General features: G+C 46.2%; 1 protein-coding gene across 1 annotated transcript; it reads left to right on the top strand.

Annotated features, from left to right (window-relative positions):
• Positions 1 to 4694: 4694 nt before the first annotated feature.
• Positions 4695 to 5048, top strand: LOC132225717 (protein p13 MTCP-1-like). Its single transcript, XM_059680721.1, has one exon. The coding sequence runs from the start codon at positions 4695 to 4697 to the stop codon at positions 5046 to 5048; it is 354 nt and encodes a 117-aa protein (XP_059536704.1).
• The last annotated feature ends 17604 nt before the right edge of the window (positions 5049 to 22652 follow it).

The raw sequence follows: 22652 nt of genomic DNA, 5'->3' as shown, positions 1-22652 counted from the left end.
AACATGTGATGGGGTCCCTGGCTCTTGTCAACCTGAGCCCCAGTCCTGCTGGCCTGCCGGTGGGACGTGTATAGTTCTGTTCACCTCTTTACTAAGCTCAGTTGTTCTATCTGCCACCCACTGGGTGCGAGGGCACATTAATCTCTCTCTCTTTCTTCTCCTCCTCCCCCCTCCTTCTTTTTCTTCTTCTTCTTCTCCTTCTTCTTCTTCTTCTTCTTCTTCTTCTTCTTCTTCTTCTTCTTCTTCTTCTTCTTCTTCTTCTTTCTCTTTCTGTCTCTTTGTCTCTCTGTCTCTCTCCCTCTCTCTCAAATCAATAAAAGCATTTTGAGCCAAGCTGGTCTTTTTCAGTGGTAGGGGGATGACCTATGAACCCGGAGGTCACGGTTCGATTCCTGGCCAGGGCACAGACAAGAATTAACCAATGAGACCTAGCTTGTCTGGCTCAGTGCATAGAGGGTTGGACTGTGGACTCCAGAAGGTCCCAAGTTCGATTCTGGTCAAGGGCACATCCTCTGCTTGTTGACTCGATCCCCAGTATGGGGCATGCAGAAGGCACCCGATGTATGATTCTCTCTCATCATTGATGTTTCTCGCTCCCTTCCTGTATGAAATCAATCCTATATAATAAAAGCCTAATATGCTAAGTGTCCAGTCGCCTGGTCATTTGTTCAACCAATCAAAGCATAATATGCAAATGATATACTAAGGTTGCTCAACTGCTCGCTATGCCATGCATTGACCACCAGGGCAAGACATTCAGACTCGTAGGTCAGCTTGCTGCTGGGGTCTGGCTGATCAGGACTGAGTGAGACATACTGGACACACCCTGGAGCCCTCCTATGGTCTCTCCCCAGCTGGCCAAACTCCCGTGTCCATCCCCAAACCTAATGGGGCACCAGTGGGGTGTCTTGGCCTGGCCTGTTCCCTCTCATAATCTGGGACCTCTTGGGGGATGTCAGAGAGCCAGTGTCGGCCCGATCCCCACAGCCAGGCCTAGGCACCACAGTGGTGCACGAATTCCCCCAAACATTTGTTCTTATTTTGGAGAGGGTAGTATCGGTTGACGAACCTCAGGAGATCAAACAATGAAAACGCTGGTCATTGAAATGAAAACTATTTCCAGTGATGTCTTTGAGCCTTGTCTACCGGGGCTGGGCTAATATTTTCATCCTTAAGGACCTTTTCTTTTTTCCTCTTGTTTAATATATTTTTATTAGAGGCCCAGGTTTAGGGTTCCATCGCCAGTAGGGGGCGTGTGGGAGGCGGTCGATCTGTGATTCTCTTTAATGCAACCTTGGATGTCCTGAAATTGATTTCTGGGGCTCCCTCCGGCTCCCCCTCCAGCCTCCTCTCGCTGGTGGGATGGTAGATGAATTTTATGATCGTGGGGCTTTGTTTGGAGCTGCTTAGTGTTAAACACAATTAAAAACCCAAATGCACACAGAGGTAGACGCTAAAGGGGTGATTCTCTCTCATCAAGGATGTTTCTCTACCTCTTGATTTCCCTTCACTGTGTCAATAAAATCATTTAAAAAATATTAGCAATGGTTGCATTCAGATAGCATGCACATTGTTTTAAAATAGTTTATTATTATTTTGGTTTAACATACCATGTGGGTAGTCATTTAAAGATGACATAGCGCCCTTGATGGTTTGGTGCAGTGGATAGAGCGTCGCCCTGCAGACTGAAGTTTCCTGGGTTCGATTATACTCAAGGGCACATGCCCGGGTTGTGGGCTCAATCCCCCGTTGGGGGCGTGCAGGAGGCAGCCAGTCCATGATTCTCTCACATCTTCACTGAGGTTTCTATGTCTCTCTCCCTTCCTCTCTAAAATCAATAAAACATTATATATATATATATATATATACATATATATATATATATATATATATTTATAAAAGAGCCCACGATTCGAGATCTGTCATGTGTCGCACTGCAGACACTGTCTCCTGACCCCTTTGGGCTCGATTCCTTTGAGGGAAGTATGACGGTGACATCTGAAATCTGTTTTTTTCTCCCATTTTTATTTTATTTTGCTTCTCCTTAATGCCAACAGGCAAATGTCTGACATTTCCATAGGACTCCATTCATCTTTCCTTCCTAATTGGGGAAGAGTTTTTCTCAGTTCAGGTCATTGAGATGGGAGTTGTTTTTAATTATATTTTTTTCAGAGAGGAATGGAGAGAGAGAAACATCCATGATGAGAGAATCATGGATCAGCTGACTCCTACACATCCATCACTGGGGATCAAGCCCACATCCTGGGCATGTTCCCTTGACTGTGAATCGAACCCAGGATACTTGAGTTCGCAGGTCAACACTCTATCCACTGATTCAAACTGGCAAGGGCCAATTTGACTTTTTCAAAGGGTGCAAATGCCATGAAGAAGAACGAAGCTACTCAGCATTCATGTCACAGTGGGATTTCCAACTCACCTCACCATTCTTTCCAAATTGTTCCTGTAACTGCAGACTCTGACTAATCATGAAGCTTGCAGATAAACAGCATATTTGTATAATAATCCTAGGAACTAATTTTAGAAGAAATGAACTCTGACCTTCCCAGTTCTGGGAGATTTGATGACCTTCAACCTCAGAAACAGGAGGAGAAAGTCTCAGATGACATGACGCACACTGGACCATCACCTGACCACTTGCAAGATCCTTATCCGATTGGACTGTGCCTGTGGGCACATAGAGAACTTCTCAAGCCCTGCCCCATTACCTCTTTGCTCTGTTTGGCCTCTCCCTCCTTATAAAAGCCTCTGCCTGCACTGAGATGTGCAGATGGGTTTTGGGATGAGCTTTCCCCATCTCCTCAGGTTGCCAGCACCTGAATAAACCTCTTTCCTTCCTCACCACTGCTTGTCTCTCGGGACTGGATTCTCTGGTGTGAGTCAGGGGAACCTTGTTTTTTCTGGACACATTCCTGGTAAATGGACTCCCTGGAACAGGTGTATCATGGCCATTTTCTTCCTTCTGCAGTGACAGGAAGAAGCAGAGACTGGCCACAGAGGAAAGGAGCGAAGAACGGTGCTTTGCCTTCAGAGCAAGAAGAACAGGCAAGAAAAGGATGGATGGGAGGAGGAGGAGGAGGAGGAGGAGGAGGAGGAGGAGGAGGAAGGATTGGGGATGGAGTCTGATCTGAGGTAGGAATTTGGACTTTGAGGACTGAAGTGAGTTTAGCAGCAAATCCAAACAGCTCTTGCCAAGAACATGGCTGAGGTTTGGGGAAGGGAGAGATCATTATATAAGTGATGTCAGGAGACCTCAGGAATCCTACTTGCTGTTTCACCTGTCTCTTTGCTTCCTGTTTGCTCGATCAGCTATCCCAAGTGTCTGTCTGTCCCTGAATATTTTGTTCTTGCCTCTCTCACCAGCACCGAAGAAGCAAGAGCTCTGTTAAGAAGCCCACCTGGACACAGACGTTAACTTTGTTCCTCTGACAGCTGTTAAAGGTAAAGCATATTATTTGCTCATAATTTGCATGGGTTGTGTTATTCTATGGTTTGTGAGTTCCCTCTGAGATTATCAGAAAAAAGGTGGTGTTGTCAGGAAAAAAAGAAAAATTGAACCAACTACAAAGTTTTAATTAAGAAAAAACGAAAATAAAGAAAAGAAAATACAAGAAAAGAAGAGAAAAGAAAGGAAGAGAAAAGAAACGAAAAGTAAAGAAATGAATATAAAAGAGCCTGGCCAGCATGGCTCAGTTTTTTAGCTTAAACCTAGGAACCAGGAGTTGTCGATTCGATTCCCAGTCATGGCACATGCCCGGGTTACAGTCTTGATCCCCAGTAGGGGGCATGCAGGAGGCAACCAATCTGTGATTCTCTGTCATCATTGATCTTTTTTTCTCTTTCTCTCCCTCTCCCTGTCTCTCTGAAATCAGAAAAACTATATGAAAAAAATGAAAGAATAGTTATGGCTCAGTGAAGTAGAGCATTGAGTCAATCGTATATAATGAAAGGCTAGTATGCAAATTGACAAAACGGCAGAACGACTGGCCACTATGACATGCACTGACCACCGGCTGGAGATGCTCATGTCAGGAGCTATCCACCAGAGGACAGTGCACTCCCACAGTGGGAACACCGCTCATCCAAAAGCCTGGCGCACAGCTGCTGAGCCCATGGGTTGGTGGGAGTCTCCACGGCAGCACTAAATTGGGACTAAGCCATCAGTTGGACATCCCTCAAGGGGTCCCGGACTGGGAGAGGCTGCAGGGTTGGCTGAGGGACTCCCCTGAGTGCATAAATATTGTGCACTGAGCCTCTGGTAATATTATAATAACTTTGTATGGTTTCAGATGTGTATGAGATTAATTGCATGATTTCTTAGTCCATTATATAATGTCTAATCATTGGGGTGTACTCCTGAAAGGAACCTAAGGTTCTATGTAAATTGTCATTTAACAAATGTTTTTAAAATTCTATAAGACCATGTTAACTTCATAGAATCATATTTCAACTTAAGTATTTTGTACAGTTTTTTTGAGAAGAGGGCTCTAAAACTTAAAAGAAAGAAAATTTGGGATTTATAAATTTGCAAAATAAACCAAAGGCAACCACAAACACAACCGTAAAAACCATAAAGATAAAAGCCACGGTAAAATACATTTGGAGACCGCATTCCCTGACTTTCGATGCCAGGACTGAAGAAGCGAGAGTTTCTGAGAAGCTGTGGCTGTTGCTCCATGGACCATGGAGGGGTCATGGCCGAGCTCCTGTTGAAGGTGCACCTCACCTCACACCCCATGTACCTGAGTAATCTTGGGCCCTTGATGTATGAGGACGAGCACCAGCGCACGTGGCTGCATTTTTTCATGGAGACAGGAGGTGTCCTGCAAGTACGGTTGTGCCAGATGAACATCCATAGTGGGCATAACGCATTCACCACCAGCCCGCTGACCTCGAGCACCATGCCTTCGATGTGGACGCTCCACCTTGAAAGCCAGTACCTGGACTCCATGGGCCGGTTTTGGCGCATTGTGTACCACGTCAAGGAGGATGACATGGAGGAAATGATCCTTGAACTGATGTACGACTAGCAGGCCATGTGATGGGATCCCTGGCTCTTGTCAACCTGAGCCCCAGTCCTGCTGGCCTGCCGTTGGGACGTGTATAGTTCTGTTCACCATTTTACTAAGCTCTGTTGTTCTATCTGCTACCCACTGTGTGCGAGGGCACATTGATCTCTCTCTCTGTCTCTGTCTCTCCCTCTCTCTGCCTCTCTCTCTTTCTTATTTTTGTTGTTGTTGTTTTGTTGTTGTTGTTGTTGTTGTTGTTGTTGTTGTTGTTCTTCTTCTTCTTCTTCTTCTTCTTCTTCTTCTTCTTCTTCTTCTTCTTCTTCTTCTTCTTCTTCTCCTCCTCCTCCTCCTCCTCCTCCTCCTCCTCCTCCTCCTCCTTTCTTTTTCTCTCTCTCTTTCTCTTTGTCTCCCTGTATCTCTCTGTCTCTCTCCCTTTCTCTCAAATCAATAAAAGCATTTTGAGCCAAGCTAGTGTTTCTTAGTGGTTGAGGGACTACTTATGAACCCGGAGGTCAGGGTTCAATTCCTGGTCAGGGCACAGACAAGAATTAACCAATGAGCCCTAGCTTGTTTGGCTTAGTGGATAGAGTGTTGGACTGTGTATTCTGGAATGTCCCAGGTACGATTCTGGTCACGGGCACACGCTCTGGTTGTGGGCTTGATCCCCAGTAGGGGGTGTGCAGGAGGCACCCGATGTATGATTCTCTCTCATCATTGATGTTTCTCTCTCCCTTCCTGTATGAAAACTGTCCTATATAATAACAGCCTAATATGTTAAGTGTCAAGTCAACCGGTCATCTGTTCAACCAAGCAAAGCATAATATGCAAATGATATACTAAGGTTGCTCAACTGCTCACTATGACATGCATTAGCCACCAGGGACAAGAAATTCAGAATGGTAGGTCAGATTGCTGCTGGTGTCTGGCTGATCTGGACTGAGTGAGACGGGCTGCACATGTCCTGGCGTCTTCCTATGGTTCTTTCCCAGATGGCCAACCTCCCGTTTCCCTCCCCAGGTCTAATGGTGCACCGGTGGGGTCCCTTGACCTGGCCTGTGGCCTCTCTGAATCAGGGACCCTTCAGGGTTATCAGAGAGCCAGTTTTGGCCGATCCTCACAAGACAGGCCAAGGAACCACACTGGTGCATGAATTCATGCACGGGGCCTCCATTAAAAATATATTAAATAGAGAAAGAAAAAGAAAAAGACCTTAAGACTGAAAATATTAACCCAGCCCTGATAGACAAGGCTCAAACACATCAATGGAAATAGTTTTCATTTCAATGACCAGCGTTCTCTTTGTTTGATCTCCTGAGGTCCGTCAACCGATACTACCCTCTGCAAAAAAAGAACAAATGTTTGGGGTATTACGGGTATTTTATGCTTATCATCTCTTTCCTTTGAGGAATTACAAGGGATGCCAGGGCTCCTCTCCTGAAGGTTCGAGCCGGCTCTGTGTGTGGCTTTAGAGTCTAGCTCTGGATGCATTTGGGTTTTTAATTGTGTTTAGCACTAAACAGCCCCAAACAAAGCCCAGCAATCATAAAATTCATCTTCCATCACACCAGACAGAGGCGGCTGGAGAGGGACCTGGAGGGAGCCCCAGAAGTCAATTTCAGGACATCCATGGTTGCATTAAAGAGATTACTGACTGCTGATTAAATCCTCCAATTGCAGGCCCTAACCATTTTGACTCAGTGGATAGAGCATTGGCCTGCAAATTGAATGGTCCCAGGTTAGATTCCAGTCAAGGGCATGTACCTTGGGTGTGGGTTCATCCCCAGTAGGGAATGTGCAGGAGGCAGCTGATCAATGTTTCTCTCTCATCGATGTTTCGAACGCTCTCTCCCTCTCCCTTCCACTCTTTAAAAAATCAATAAAATATATTTTTTTAAAAAAATAAATTCTCCTCTTGCAAGAAAATGCTTGCAAATGGAAATTGAGACCTATAAAGCTGAGGACTGTGGAGTGTGAGGGATGTGTTTCTAAGGTGTGTTTCTCATATTCAAAATATTGCACGTCCTGACCAGCTGGCATGTTTCAGTGGCTGAGTGTTGAGGTATCAACCAGGAGGTCATGGTTCTATTCCTGGTCAAGGGCACAAGCCCGGGTTCGGGCTCGATCCCCAGTAGTGGGTGTGTGGGAGGCGGCTGATCCATGATTCTCTCTCATCATGGATATTTCTCTCCTCTCGCTTTTCCTTCCTCTCTGAGTCAATAAAAACATTTAAAAATTTTAAGCATGGGTTGCATTCAGATTAAATGCACATTGCTTTAAAATAATTTATTATTTTTTTTTGGTTTTACACACCAGGTATGTAGTCATTTAAAGACGACCTAGCACACAAGGTGGTTTTGATCAGTGGATAGAGTGTCGGCCTTTTTATTCAAATATATTTTTATTGATTCAAAGAGGAAGGGAGAGGGAGAGAGTTAGAAATATCCATGATGAGACAATCATGGATCAGCCAACTCCTGCAAGTCCCTCCCTGGTTATTAAGCCCACAACCTGGGCAAGTGCCCTTGACCAGGAATCAAACCCTGGACGCTTCAGTTCAAAGGCCGACACTCTATCCACTGAGCTAAACTGCCTAGTGCCTATTTGATGTTCTCAAAGAGTGGAAAAGACTTGAAGAAGAACGAAGTATCTCAGCATTCATGTCACAGTAATTACATGAATTCATGTAATTCATGGGAATTACAACTCATCTCCCCATTCTTTCCACATTAATCCTGTAAATGCAGACTCTGACTAATAATGAAGCTTGTAGATAAACAGCCTGTTTGTATAAAAATCCTAGGAACTAATTTTAGAAGATATGAACTCTGACCTTCCCAGTTCTGGGAGATTCGCTGACCTTCAACCTTAGAACCAGAAGGACAAAGTCTAGGATGATGCACAATGGACCATCAGCTGACCACTTGCAAGATCCTTATCAGATTGGACTGTGCCTGTCGGCACGTAGAGAACTTCTCAAGCCCCGCCCGTGACCTCTTTGCTCTGTTTGGCCTCTCCCTCCTTATAAAAGCCTCTGCCTGCACTGAGATGTGCAGATGGGTTTTGGGACGAGTTTCCCCATCTTCTCAGGTTGGCAGCACCTGAATAAACCTCTTTCCTTCCTCATCACCACCTGTCTCACAGGACTGGTTTCTGGAATATGAATCAGGGGAACCCTGTTTTGTCTGGACACATTTCTGATACATGGACTCCTTGGAACAGGTGTATTTTGGCCATTTTCTTCTTTTGCAGGTTACCTGGGGGAATCTGAGACTGCTCACAGAGGAAAGGAGGGAAGAACGGTGCTTTGCCTTCAGAGCAAGAAGAACAGGAAAGAAAAAGGTGGATGGGAGGAGAAGGAAGGATTGGGGATGTAGTCTGATCTGAAGGAGGAATTTGGACTTTGTGGACTGAAGTGAGTTTAGCAGTAAGATCATACAGCTCTTGCCAGGAGCATGGCTGAGGTTTGGGGAAGGAAGAGAAAATTCTACCAGTGATGTCATGAGACCTCAGGAATCCTATGTGTTCTCTCACCTGACACTTTGATTCCTGTTTGCTTGATCAGCTATCCCAGGTATCTGTCTGCCTCTGAATATTCTGGTCTTCTCTCCCTCACCAGCTCCTGAGAAGCAAGACCGCTGTTAAGAAGCCCACCTGCATGCAGACGTTAGCTTTGTTCTTCTGCTAGCTATTAAATGTAAAGTATTTCATTTGCATATCATTTGCATGGGATGTGTTTTTCTATGGTTTGTGAGTTCCCTCTGCGATGAGCAGAGGGAAGGTGTCAGGACAAAAAGAAAAGTTGAACCAACAACAAAGTATTAATTAAGAAAAAAAGAAAAGAATAGAAAAGAAAAGGAAAGAAAAGAAAAGAAAAGAAAAGAAAAGAAAAGAAAAGAAAAGAAAAGAAAAGAAAAGAAAAGGAAAGAAAAGAAAAGAAAAGAAAAGAAAAGAAAAGAAAAGAAAAGAAAAGAAAAGAAAAGAAAAGAAAAGAAAAGAAAAGAAAAGAAAAGAAAAGAAAAGAAAAAAGAGCCAGGCTGGCATTGCTCAGTTGTTTAGCTTAAACCGAGGAACCAGGAGATCTCGGTTGGATTCCCGGTCTGGGCACATGCCCAGGTTACAGTCTTGATCCCCAGTAGGGGGCATGCAGGAGGCAACTAATCCGTGATTCTCTGTCATCTTTGATCTTTCTCTTTCTCTCCCTCTCCCTTCCTCTCAGAAATCAGTAAATCTATATGAAAAAAATGAAAGAATTGTCATGGCACAGTAAAGTAGAGCATTGAGTCAATGGAATCATATATAATAAAAGGCTAAAATGCAAATCGACCAAATGGCAGAACAACTGGTCTCAATGACACACACTGATCACCGTGGGCAGATGATCATGTCTGGAGCTGTCCACTGGTCTTCAGTGCACTCCCACAGGGGCAGCGCCACTCAGCCAAAAGCCAGGCTCACAGCTGCAGACCACACGGGTGTCTGGGAGCCTCCATGGCAGCACTAAAACGGGCCTAATCAGTCAGTTGGACATCCCTCAAGTGGTCCCGGACTGGTAGAGGCCGCATGGTTGGCTGAGGGACCCCCCTGAGTGCATAAATTTTGTGCACTGGGCCTCTATTAATATTATAATAATTACATCGCACCCCAACTATCTGATGAGATGTGGGCCCTCGGTGTAGGAGGAAGAGAACCAGCACACATGATTGCATCTCGTCGTGGACACACGAAGTGACCTGAAAGTATGGTTGTGCCAGGTAAACATCCACAGTGGGCATGTCTCACTCACCACCAGTCTGCTGACTTCAACTACCATGCCATTGGTGTGGACGCTCCACCTTGGGAGGCAGTACCTTGACTCCATGGGCCGGTTATGGTGCATCGTGTACCACGTCAAGGATGATGACATGGAGGACATGATCCTTGAGCTGATGGACGACTCAGAGGACATGTAATGGGGTCCCTGGCTCTTGTCAACCTGAGCCCCAGTCATGCTGGCCTGCCAGTGGACCTGTATCATTCTGTTCCCCTATTTACTAAACTCTGTTGTTTTATCTGCCACCCCCTGGATGTGAGGGCATGTTGATGTCTCTCTCTCTCTTTCTCTCTGTCTTTCTTTCTCTCTCTGTCTCACTCTCTCTCTCTCAAATCAGTAAAAGCAATTTGAGCCAATCTGGTGTTTATCAGTGGTTGAGGGACAACCTATGAACCTGGAGGTCACAATTTGATTCCTGGTCAGCGCACAGACAAGAATTGACCAATAATCCCTAGCTTGTTTGGCTCAGTGGATAGAGTTGGACTGTGGACTCTGGAAGGCCCAGGTTTGATTCTGGTCAAGGGCACATGCTCTGGTTGTGGGCTTTATCCCCAGTAGGGGGCATGTAGGAGGCACCTCATGTATGATTCTCTCTCATCATTGATGTTTCCCGCTCCCTTCCTGCATGAAAATATTCCTATGTAATAAAAGCCTAATAATGCTATTTGTCCAATCGACCGGTCATCTGTTCAACCAATTAAAGCATAATATGCAAATGATATACTAAGGTTGATCAACTGCTCACTATGACATGCATTGACCACCAGGGACAAGACATTCAGACTGGTAGGTCAGCTTGCAGCTGGGGTATGGCTTATCAGGACTGAGTGAGACATGCTGGACATACCCTGGAGCCCTTCCATGGTCCCTCCCCAGCTGGCCAACCTCCCGTGGCCCTCCCCAAACCAAATGGGGCACCAGTGGGGTCCCTTGGCCTGGCCTGTGCCCTCTCATAATCTGGAACCCTCGGGGGATGTCAGAGAGCCAGTTTTGGCCGATCCCCGAAGGCCAGGCCTAGGCAGCACACTGGTGCACGAATTTGTGCACCGGGCCTCAAGTAAAAATATATTGAACAGCGAAAGACAAACAAAAAGATTGTAAGCTTCAAAATATTAGCACAGCCCCGGTAGACAAGGCTCGAAGATATTACTGGAAATAGTTTTCATTTCAATGACTAGCGTTCTCATTGTTTGATCTCCTGAGGTTCGTGAAACGATACTACCCTCTCCAAAAAAATAAAGAATGTTCTGGGGATTACCGATGTTTTATGCTGATCATCTCTTTCCTTTGAGGAATTACGAGGGATGCAAGGGCTCGTCTCCTGAATGCTCGAACCAGCTCTGTGTGTGGCTTTAGCATCTAGTTATGTGTGCATTTGGGTTTCTAATTGTGTTTAGCACTAAAGAGCCCTAAACAAAGCCCAGCGATCATAAAATTCATCTAGCATCCGACCAAAGAGAGGTGGCTGGAGAGAGAGCTGGAGGGAGTCCCAGAAATCAATTTCAGGGCATCCATTGTCGTATTAAAGAGATCACTGACTGCTTATTAAATTCTCCTCTTCCAGGAAAGTGTGTAAAAATGCAAATTGAGACCTGTAAGGCTGAGGACTGGGGAGCATGAGGGATGTGTTTCTAAGGTGTCTTTCTCATATTCAAAATATTGCACTTCCGGCCCAGTCGGCGTGGCTCAGTGGTTGACCACTGACCTATCAAACAGGAGGTCATGGTTCATTTCCCAGTAAAGAGGACATGCCCAGGTTTCGGGCTAGATCCCCAGTAGGGGGCATGTGGGAAGCGGCCGATCAGTCATTATCTCTCATCATGAATGTTTCTCTCCCTCTCGATTTTTCTTCCTCTCTGAGTCAATAAAAACATTTTTAAAAATATTAGCAATTGTTGCATTCAGATTAAATGCACATTGTTTTAAAACGGATTATTATTTTTTTGAATTAACGTACCATGTGGGTAGTCATTTAAAGACTACCTCACACCCGAGCTGTTTTGGCTCAGTGGATAGAGCGTTGGCCTTTTTTTTCAAAGATATATTCATTGATTTCAGAGAGGAAGGCAGAGGGAGAGAGTTAGAAATGTACATGATGAGAGAATCATGGATTGGCTGCCTCCTGAATGTCCCTCAATGGGGATCAAGCCCACAACCTTGGCAAGTGCCCTTGACCAGAAATCGAAACCGGGACCCTTCAGTTTGCAGGCCGAACTCTATCTACTGAACCAAACAGGCCAGGGCCAATTTGATATTTTCAAAGGGTCGAAACGCCTTGAAGCATCTCAGCATTCATGTCACAGTGGGAATTACAACTCACCTCAGCATTCTTTCCACATTGTTCCTGTAAGTGCTGACTCTGACTAATAATGCAGTTTGTAGATAAACAGCATGTTTGTATAAGAATCCTAGGAACTAATTTTAGAAGATATGAACTCTGACCTTCCCAGTTCTGGGAGATTTGTTGACCTTCAACCTTAGAACCAGGAGGACAAAAGCTAGGATGACACACAACGGACCATCACCTGACCACTTGCAAGATCCTTATCAGATTGGACTGTGCCTATCAGCACAAGGAGAACTACTCAAGTCCCGCCCCCTGACCTCTTTGCACTGTTTGGCCTCTCCCTCATTATAAAAGCCTTTGCCTGCACTGAGATGGGCAGATGGGTTTTGGGACGAGTATCCTCCATCTTCTCAAGTAGCCGGCACCTGAGTAAACCTCTTTCCTTCCTCACCACCACCTGTCTCACGGAACTGGTTTCTGGGGTGTGAGTCAGGGGAACCTTGTGTTGTCTGGACACATTCCTGTTACATGGACTCCTGGCAATATGGGTATCATGGTCATGTTCTTTCTTCGGCAGGTGACAGGGGAAAGCAGAGACTGGTCACAGAGGAAAGGAGTTACGAATGGTGATTTGCCTTCAGTGCAAGAAGAACAGGTAAGGAAAAGATGGATGGGAGGAGGAGCAGGAATTATTGGGGATGGAGTCTGATCTGATGGAGGAATTTGGGCTTTGTGGACTGAAGTGAGTTTAGCAGCAAAACCATACAGCTCTTGCCAAGAGCTTGGCTGAGGTTTGGGGAAGGGAGAGATCATTCTACAAGTGATGTTATGAGACCTCAGGAATCCTATTTGCTTTTTCAGCTGTCATTTGCTTCCTGTTTGTCCCTTCAGGGAACCTGTCTGTGAATATTTTGGTCTTGCCTCTCTCAACAGCACTTGAGAAGCACGACCGCAGTTAAGAAGCCCACCAGGACGCTGACATTAGCTTTGTTCCTCTGCCAGTTGTTAAGGGTAAAGCATATTATTTGCATATTATTTGCATATTATTTGCATGATTTGGGTGGTTCTATGGTTTTTGAGTTTCCTCTGAGATGATCAGTAAGAAGGTTGTGTTGTCAGGACAAAAAGAAAAATTGAAACAAGTACAAAGTTTTAATTAAGAAATAGGAAAGGAAAGGAAAGGAAAGGAAAGGAAAGGAAAGGAAAGGAAAGGAAAGGAAAGGAAAGGAAAGGAAAGGAAAGGAAAGGAAAGGAAAGGAAAGGAAAGGAAAGGAAAGGAAAGGAAAGGAAAGGAAAGGAAAGGAAAGGAAAGGAAAGAAAGAAAAGAAAAGAAAAGAAGAGAAAAGAAAAGAAAAGAAAAAAAGAAAAGAAAGAAAAGAAAAGATATGAGAAGATAAGAAAAGAAAAGAAAAGAAAAGGAAAGAAAAGAGCCCGGCTGGCATGGCTCAGTTTTTAGCTTAAACCTAGGAACCAGGAGATGTGGATTTGATTCCCAGTCATGGCACTTGCTGGGTTACAGTCTTGATCCCCAGTAGGGGGCATGCAGGAGTCAACCAATACGTGATTCTCTGTCATCATTGATCTTTCTTTCTCTCCCTCTCTCTTTCTCTCTGAAATCAGCAAAACTATATGAAAAAAACGAAAGAATAGTCATGGCACAGTAAAGTAGAACATTGAGTCTATGCAATCATATATAATAAATGACTAATATGCAAATCGACCAAACAGCAGAATGACTGGTTGCTATGACACGCACTGACCACTGGGAGCAGATGCTCATGAGAAGAGCTGTCCACTGGTGGTCAGTGCACTCCCACAGGGGGAGCATCATTCATCCAAAAGCCAGGCTCTCAGGTCCCGAGCACAGAGGGTAGGTGGGAGCCTCCATGGCAGCACTACAGAAGGCCTAAACTGTCAGCTGGACATCCCTCAAGGGGTCTTGGACTGGGAGAGGCTGAAGGGTTGGCTGAGCGACCCCCCTGAGTGCATAAATTTTGTGCACTGAGACTGCAGTACTATTATAATAACTGTGTGTGGTGTCAGATGGGTATGAGATTAATTGCATGATTTCTTAGTCCATTATATAATTTCTAATCATTGGGGTGTACCCCTGAAATGAACCTAAGGTTCTATATTAACTCTCACTTAAAAATGTTTTTAAAATTCCATAGGACCATGTTACCTTCATAGAGTCATATTTTACCTTACCTACTTTTTGTACAGTTTGTTCGAGAAGAGAGATCTAAAACTGAAAAGAAAGACAAGGTGAGATTTATAAATTTTCAAAATAAACCAAAGGCAACCACAAACACAACCGTAAAAACCATAAAGATAAAAGCTGAGGTAAAATGCGTTTGGAGACCCTATCCCCTGTCTTTCGATACCAGGACCGAAGTAGCGAGAGGCTCTTAGACGCTGTGGCTGTTGCTCCTTGGACCACGGAGGGGTCATGGCTGAGCTCCCATCGATTGTGCACCTCACCTCGCACCCCAGCCTCCTGAGTATTCGTGGGACCATGGTTTATGAGGACGAGAACCAGCACACATGGCTGCCTCTCTTCACGGACACAGGAGGTCACCTTCAAGTACAGTTGTGCCAGGTTGACTACCCCAGTGAGCAAAACGGACTCCCCACCAGCCCACTGACCTCGAGCACCATGCCTTCGTGGTGGGCGCTCCACCTTCACAGCATGTACCTGGACTCCATGGACCGATTCTGGCGCATGGTGCACCACGTGAAGAAGGATGTCATGGAGGAAATGATCCTTGAGCTGATGGACGACTCTTAAGACATGTGATGGGTCCCTGGCTCTTGTCAACCTGAGCCCCAGTCTTGCTGGCGCACTGGTGGAACGTGTATAGTTCTGTTCACCTTTTTCATAAGTTCTATTGTTCTACCTGCCACCCCCTCTGTGTGAGTGCCGGGAGCCGGTCCATCCTTGCTGTTTCAAGGGACCTGGCATATATGGCATACTTTTCTTAATATGTTTGCTCACCTTCTTGGCGCTGTGTTTTAACCAAAGTCACCTCTCCGAGAAAGGTTGAATCCCCAGGTAGGGATTTTCCCCTGAAGTTAGGGAGGGAATAAAACCCCTCAACTAAGTGCCAGGCGGGTAATTAATCCCTTTAACTACGAACAATCATGCTTAAACTACATAATCTTTTCTCCCTGGAATGGAGATAAGAAACGCCCTAACCTTGGTAATAGAGATTGATAGGATTGAATCAACTGGTATAAATACAGTTGTAACAAGACAGAAACACTCAGAACTTAGAACAGAATCAAGAAGACAGAACCTATACGGAGCCTAGAGACAGAAGAACTTCGCTGGAGAGAGCATGCCGGAGGATCCTGGAGAGGGACTGGCCTCGGAGCCTAGAGACAGAGCCTAGCGGGAGAACATGGCAAGGGATCCTGGACTGAACCTGACTACAGAGATTGGCAGGAGAACCTGACTGGAACCTGGACACTGAACCTGACTGGAGAGCTTGGACAGAACCTGGCTGGAGAACCTAGCGAGGAACATGGCTACAGAACCTCGCTGGAGATCCGAAGCAGAGCCTCTCTGGAGATCAAGACCAGAACTTGGCTGGAGATCCTGGCTAGGCTGCTGATCAACTGAACGCTGTCTCCGTGTCATTCCTTCTTCGCCGACTCCGTCCACACCTTTGGGGACCCCTGGACCTGCTGGGGCTGGACCCCGGCATCTGGCGCCTGAACAGGGACCCCTAGATAAGCTCCCCGCACTCGGGACGGATCGGACTCCACCGTAGGAAGAAGGTGGATAGTCTTCGCAGACTCCGTCCACACCTTTGGGAACCCCTGGAACAGGATTCCCCTAGGTAAGCGCCCCGCACTCGGGACGGATAGGACTCCACCATAGGAAAAGGGTGGATAGTCTTCGCCGACTCCGTCCACACCTTTGGGAACCCCTGGAACAGGATTCCCATAGGTAAGCCCCCCCCCCCATTGAGAACCCCCACGCTCAGGACGGATAGGACTCCACCAGGGTGCTACAGACCCCCCTACAGAGGATAAGTAGGGTAAGAAGGTGGATAGTACAGAACTTAGATTGAGAAGATGTGCCATACTGAGTCCAAAGAAAGAAGACTCTGTATTGATTCTTAGATTGAGAAGATGTGCCATACTGAGTCCAAAGAAAGAAGACTCTGTATTGCTCTTTAGATTAAGAAGATGTGCCATACTGAGTCTAAAGAAAAAAGACTCCGTATTGATCTTTTAACACATATGTTTGCTAGCAGAGGAGTTAAGGTTACTCCCAGTCAGATGGAACATTTTATACAAGAAATACGTCCATGCTTTTCTGAGGAAGGAAAGGTGCCGGAAAGGTAAATGTAGAGGCATGGGAGAAGGTAGGCCCAAGGAGCCTTATCCTTAACCCCACTGCAGCCTTTCCACCCTGGGAAAGTGCAGGATTGGCAAGCTCTCCCTGGGGTGATAGATCAGGACTCAGGTAATAGCAGAAAGCGCCAATCCTACTCTTAAAATGGATACAAGAGAGCATTTCAGGTTTTTCTTTTTAATGCCTGCTTTTAAAAAATAAAAAAGGGGGAATTTGCCGGGAGCCGGTCCATCCTTGCTGTTTTAAGGGACCTGCCATATATAGCATACGGTTCTTAATATGTTTGCTCACCTTCTTGGCGCTGTGTTTTAACCAAAGTCACCTCTCCGAGAAAGGTTGAATCCCCAGGTAGGGATTTTCCCCTGAAGTTAGGGAGGGAATAAAACCCCTCAACTAAGTGCCAGGCGGGTAATTAATCCCTTTAACTACGAACAATCATGCTTAAACTACATAATCTTTTCTCCCTGGAATGGAGATAAGAAACGCCCTAACCTTTGTAATAGAGATTGATAGGATTGAATCAACTGGTATAAATACAGTTGTAACAAGACAGAAAGACTCAGAACTCAGGAGACAGAATTCAGAAGACAGAACCTACACGGAGCCTAGAGACAGAAGAACTTCACTGGCGAGAGCATGCCAGAGGAACCTGGACCGGGACTGGCCTCGGAGCCTAGAGACAGAGCCTAGCGGGAGAACATGGCAAGGGATCCTGGACTGAACCTGACTACAGAGATTGGCAGGAGAACCTGACTGGAACCTGGACACTGAACCTGACTGGAGAGCCTGGACAGAACCTGGCTGGAGAACCTAGCGAGGGAACATGGCTACAGAACCTCGCTGGAGATCCGAAACAGAACCTCTCTGGAGATCCGGGCTGGAGATCCTGGCTAGGCTGCTGATCAACTGAACGCTGTCTCCGTGACATTCCTTCTTCGCCGACTCCGTCCACACCTTTGGGGAACCCCTGGACCCGCTGGGGTTGGACCCCGGCATGTGAGGGTACATTGATCTCTCTCTGTCTCTCTCTCTCTCATTCTTCTTCTTGTTGTTCTTGTTCTTCTTCTTCTTCTACTACTACTACTACTTTTCTTCTACTTTGTCTCTATCTCTCTCAATCTTTTTGTCTCTCTGGCTCTCTCAGACTCTCTCAAATCAATAAAATCATTTTGAGCCAAGCTGGGGTTTCTCACTGGTTGAGGGACAAACTATGAAGCTGGAGGTCACGGTTCGGTTCCTGGTCAGGGCACAGACAAGAATTAACCAATAAGTCCTAGCTCTTTTGGCTCAGTGGATAGAGGTTTGGACTGTGGACTGTGGAAAGTCCCAGGTTTGATTCTGGTCAAGGGCATATGCTCAGGTTGTGCGCTCCATCCCCAGTATGCGGCGTAGAGGAGGCACCTGATGTATGATTCTGTCTCATCAATGATGTTTCTCGCTGCCTTCCTGTATGAAATCAATCCTATACAATAAAAGCCTAATATGCTAAGTGTCCAGTCGACCGGTCATTTGTTCAACCAATCAAATCATAACATGCAAATGATATACTAAGATTGCTCAACTGCTCGCTATGACATGCATTGACCACCAGGGACAAGACTTTCAGACTGGTAGGTCAGTTTGCTGCTGGGGTCTGGCTGATTGGGACTGAGTGAGACATGCTGGACACACCCTGGAGCCTTCCCGTGGTCTCTCCCCAGCTGGCCTACCTCCAGTGTCAATCCCCAGACCTAATGGGGCACTGGTTTGGTGCCATGGCCTGGCCTATGCCCTCTTGTAATCTGGGACCCCTCGGGGATGTCAGAGAGACAGTTTCGGGTAATCCCCGCAGGCCAGGTCAAGGCACCACACTAGTGCACGAATTCCCTCAAACATTTGTTCTTTTTTTGGAGAGGGTAGTATCAGTGGACGATCCTCAGGAGATCAAATAATGAAAACGCTGGTCATTGAAATGAAAACTATTTCTAGGGATGTCTTCTAGCCTTGTCTACCAGAGCGGGGCCAATATGTTTAGGTTTATGGTTTTTTTTTCTTTTTCTTTCTGTGTTTAATATATTTTTACTAGAGTCCCAGGTTTCAGGTTCATTTGCAGTAGGGGGTGTGGGGGAGGCGGCCGATCCCTGATTCTCTTTATTGCAACCATGGATGCCCTGAAAATGATTTGTGGGGCTCCCTTCGATCCCCCTCCAACCTCCTCTCGCTGTTTCAATGGTAGATGAATATTATGAAAGCTGGGCTTTCTTTGGGGCTGTTTAGTGCTAAACACAATTAAAAACCCAAATGCACACAGAGCTAGATGCTAAAACCATGAATCTCTCTAATCATGGATGTTTCTCTCCCTCTCGATTTCCCTGCCGCTCTGAGTCAATAAAATCATTTAAAAAAATATTAGCAATTGTTGCATTCAGCTATCTTGCATATTGTTTTAAAATAGTTTATTATTTTTTTGGTTTAACATACCAGGTAGTTAGTCATTAAAAGTCTACCTAGCACCTGTGCTGGTTAGGCTTAGTGGATAGAGTGTCGGCCTGTGGACAGAAGCGTCCTGAGTTCGATTCCAGTCAAGGGCATATGCCCGGGTTGAGTGCTCTATCCCCAGTGGGGGACGTGCAGAAGGCAGCCGGTCCATGATTCTCTCTCATCATCACTGATGTTTCTATCTCTCTCTCCCTTCCTCTCTTCAATCAATAAAAAATATATATAGATGTTTTTATGAAAGAGCCGACGCTTCGAAATCTGTCATGTGTCGCACTGCAGACACTCTGTCTCGTGACCGCTTTGGACTCGATTCCTTCGAGGGCCGTATGAGGGTAACATTTGAACTATGTTCTTTTTTTTTCTCCAATTTTTTCTTTTTTCGTTTTACTTTGCTTCTCCTAAATGCCAACAGGCAGATGCCTGACATTTCCTTAGGACCCCGTTAATCTTTCCTTACTAATTGTGGAAGAGTTTGCCTCAGTTCAGGTCATTCAGCTGGGAGTTGTTTTTATTTAATTTTTTTTTCAGAGTGGAATGGAGAGGGAGAGAGTTAGAAAAATCCATGATGAGGGAATCATGGATCAGCTGCCTCCCGCACGTCCCTCACTGGGGATCAAGCCCTCAACTTGGGCATGTGCCCTTGAACGGGAATCAAACCCGGGACCCTTCATTTCGAAGGCCGAACTCTATCCACTGAGCCAAACAGGCTAGCCCCAATTTGACTTTTTCAAAGGGTGGAGATGCCTTGAAGAAAAACGAAGAATCTCAGCATTCATGTCACAGTGGGAATTACAACTCACCTCACCATTCTTTCCAAATTGCTCCTGTAAATGCTGACATTGACTAATAATGAAGCTTGTAGATAAACAGCATGTTTGTACAAGAATCCTAGGAACTAATTTTAGAAGACATGAACTCTGACCTTCCCAGTTCTGGTACATTTGCTGACCTTCAACCTTAGAACCAGGAGGACAAAGTCTAGGATGACGTTCACTGGATGATCAACTGACCACTTGCAACATCCTTATCAGATTGTACTGTGCCTGTCGCACGTAGAGAACTTCTCAAGCCCCACCCCCTGACCTCTTTGTTCTGTTTGGCCTCTCCCTCCTTATGAAAGCCTCTGCCTTCACTGAGATGTGCAGCTGGGTTTTGGGACAAGCTTCCCCCATCTTCTCAGGTTGCCAGCACCTGAATAAACCTCTTTCCTTCCTCACCACCACCTGTCTCATGGGACTAGATTCTGGGGTGTGAGTTAGTGGAACCTTGTTTTTCTGAACACATTCCTAGTAATAGGAATCCCTGGAACCTGTTTGTCATGGCCATTTTCTTTTTATATATATACTAGGGGCCCGGTGCACGAAATTCGTGCACTGGGTGTGTGTGGGGAGGGGAGTGTCCCTCAGCCCAGCCTGCCCCCTCTCACATACTGGGAGCCCTCAGGCGTAGACCCCAATCACCCTCCGATCGCCTGATCGGCCCCTTGCCCAGGCCTGACGCCTCCACCAGAGGTGTCAGGCTTGGACAGGGGACCCCCATCTTCCCCTGATCACTGGCTCTGGCCCCCGCCCAGGCCTGAGGCCTCTGGCCCAGGAATCATGCCTGGGCAGGGGACCCTCATCTCCCTCTGATCGCTTGCTCCACCCCCCGCCCAAGCCTGACGCCTCTGACCCAGGCTTCAGGCCTGGGCAAGGGGACCATCATATCCTCCCAATCCCCGGCTCAGCCCCCTGCCCAGGCCTGATGCCTCGGCCAGAGGAGTTGACCCTCATCACCCTCCGATCACCAATCACCGGATCAGCCCCTTGACCAGGCCTGAGGCCTCTGGCAGAGGTGTCAGGCCTGGGCAGGGGACCCCCAGCTCCCTGCGGTTGCAGGCTCCGCCCCTGCCCAGGCCTAATGCCACTGGCTGAGGCGTCCGGCTGGGCAGTGGAGACCCGCAGCTGCAGCGGCCCCGCAATCGTGGGCTTCGCTTTAGGCCCAGGCAAGGGACCCCTAGTTCCCAGGACTGCCAGCCTCGACCGTGCCCAGCTCCCATCGCTGGCTCCACCCCTCCCTACTTCCTGCTATCACTGGCCAGGGCGGCAAAGGCGCCTGATTCTCCAATCATGGCTCGGGGGCAGGGCAAAGGCGGCCCCAGGGCCGCCTTTGCCCTGCCCCCCAGCTCTTAGCTCCCCCCTGGGTTTCTGATCACTGTCAGTGGCAGGGGGCTTCTTCCTGCTTTCCCTTTCACCTCCCTGCATTGTGCCTACATATGCAAATTAACCGCCATCTTGTTGGCAGTTAACTGCCAATCATAGTTGGCAGTTAATTTGCATATAACCCTGATTAGCCAATGAAAAGGGTATCCTCGTACGCCAATTACCATTTTTCTGTTTTATTAGATAGGATATATATATATATATATATATATATATATATATATATATATATATATATGTATTTTATTGATTTTTTACAGAGAGGAAGGGAGAGAGATAGAGAGTTAGAAACATCGATGAGTGAGAAACATCGATCAGCTGCCTCTTGCACATCTCCCACTGGGGATATGCCCACAACCCAGGTACATGCCCTTGACCGGAATCGAACCTGGGACCCTTCAGTCCGCAGGCCGACGCTCTATCCACTGAGCCAAACCGGTTTCGACAAGGCCATTTTCTTTCTTCTGCAAGTGACAGGGAAGCAGAGACTGGTCACAGAGGAAAGGAGCGAAGAACTGTGCTTTGCCTTCAGAGCAAGAAGAACAGGTAAGAAAATGATGGATGGGAGGAGGAGGAGGAAGCATTGGGTATGGAGTCTGATCTGAGGGAGGAATTTGTACTTTGTGGACTGAAGTGAGTTTAGCAGCAAAACCATACAGCTCTTGCCAAGAGCATGGCTGAGGTTTGGGGAAAGGAGAGATCATTCTATAAGTGATGTCATGAGACCTCAGGAATTCTATGTGCTCTTTCACCTGACACTTTGATTACTGTTTGCCTGGTCATCTATCCCAGGTATCTGTCTGTCCCTGAATATTTTGGTCTTGCCTCTCTTACCAGCACTTGAGAAGCAAGATGGCTGTTAAGAAGCCCAGCTTGATAACCAATGGACATAAGACACCGGGGGATAGGGGAGGCTAGGGGACTGTCTAGGGCGGGGGAAAAAAATGGACACATATGTAATACCCTTTGTAATACTTTAAGCAATAAAAAAAAAGAAAAAAAAAGACGAAGCCCAGCTTGACACAGACGTTAGCTTTGTTCCTCTGCCACCTGTTAAAGGTAAAGCATATTATTTGCATATTATTTCCATGGGGTGGCTTGTTCTATGGTTTGTGAGTTCCCTCTGAGATGATCAGAAAGAAGGTGGTGGTGTCAGGACAAAAAGAAAAGTTGAACAAACTACAAAGTTTTAATTAAGAAAAAAAGAAAAGAAAACAAAAAAAAAGAAAAGAAAAGAAAAGAATGAAAAAGAGCCCGGCTGGCATGTCTCAGTTGTTTAGCTTAAACCTAGGAACCAGGTGATGTCGATTCAATTCACAGTCATATAGTCATAGCACATGCCGGGGTTACAGTCTTGATCCCCAGTAAGGGGCATGCAGGAGGCAACCAATCCAAGATTCTCCGTCATCATTGATCTTTCTTTCTCTCCCTCTCCCTTTCTCTCTGAAATCAGGAAAACTATATAAAAAAAGAAAGAATAGTCATG

This window comes from Myotis daubentonii, assembly GCF_963259705.1.
Source record: "Myotis daubentonii chromosome 1 unlocalized genomic scaffold, mMyoDau2.1 SUPER_1_unloc_1, whole genome shotgun sequence".
Taxonomy (NCBI): Eukaryota; Metazoa; Chordata; class Mammalia; order Chiroptera; family Vespertilionidae; genus Myotis; species Myotis daubentonii.
This window is presented reverse-complemented; position numbering and strand designations above follow the sequence as displayed.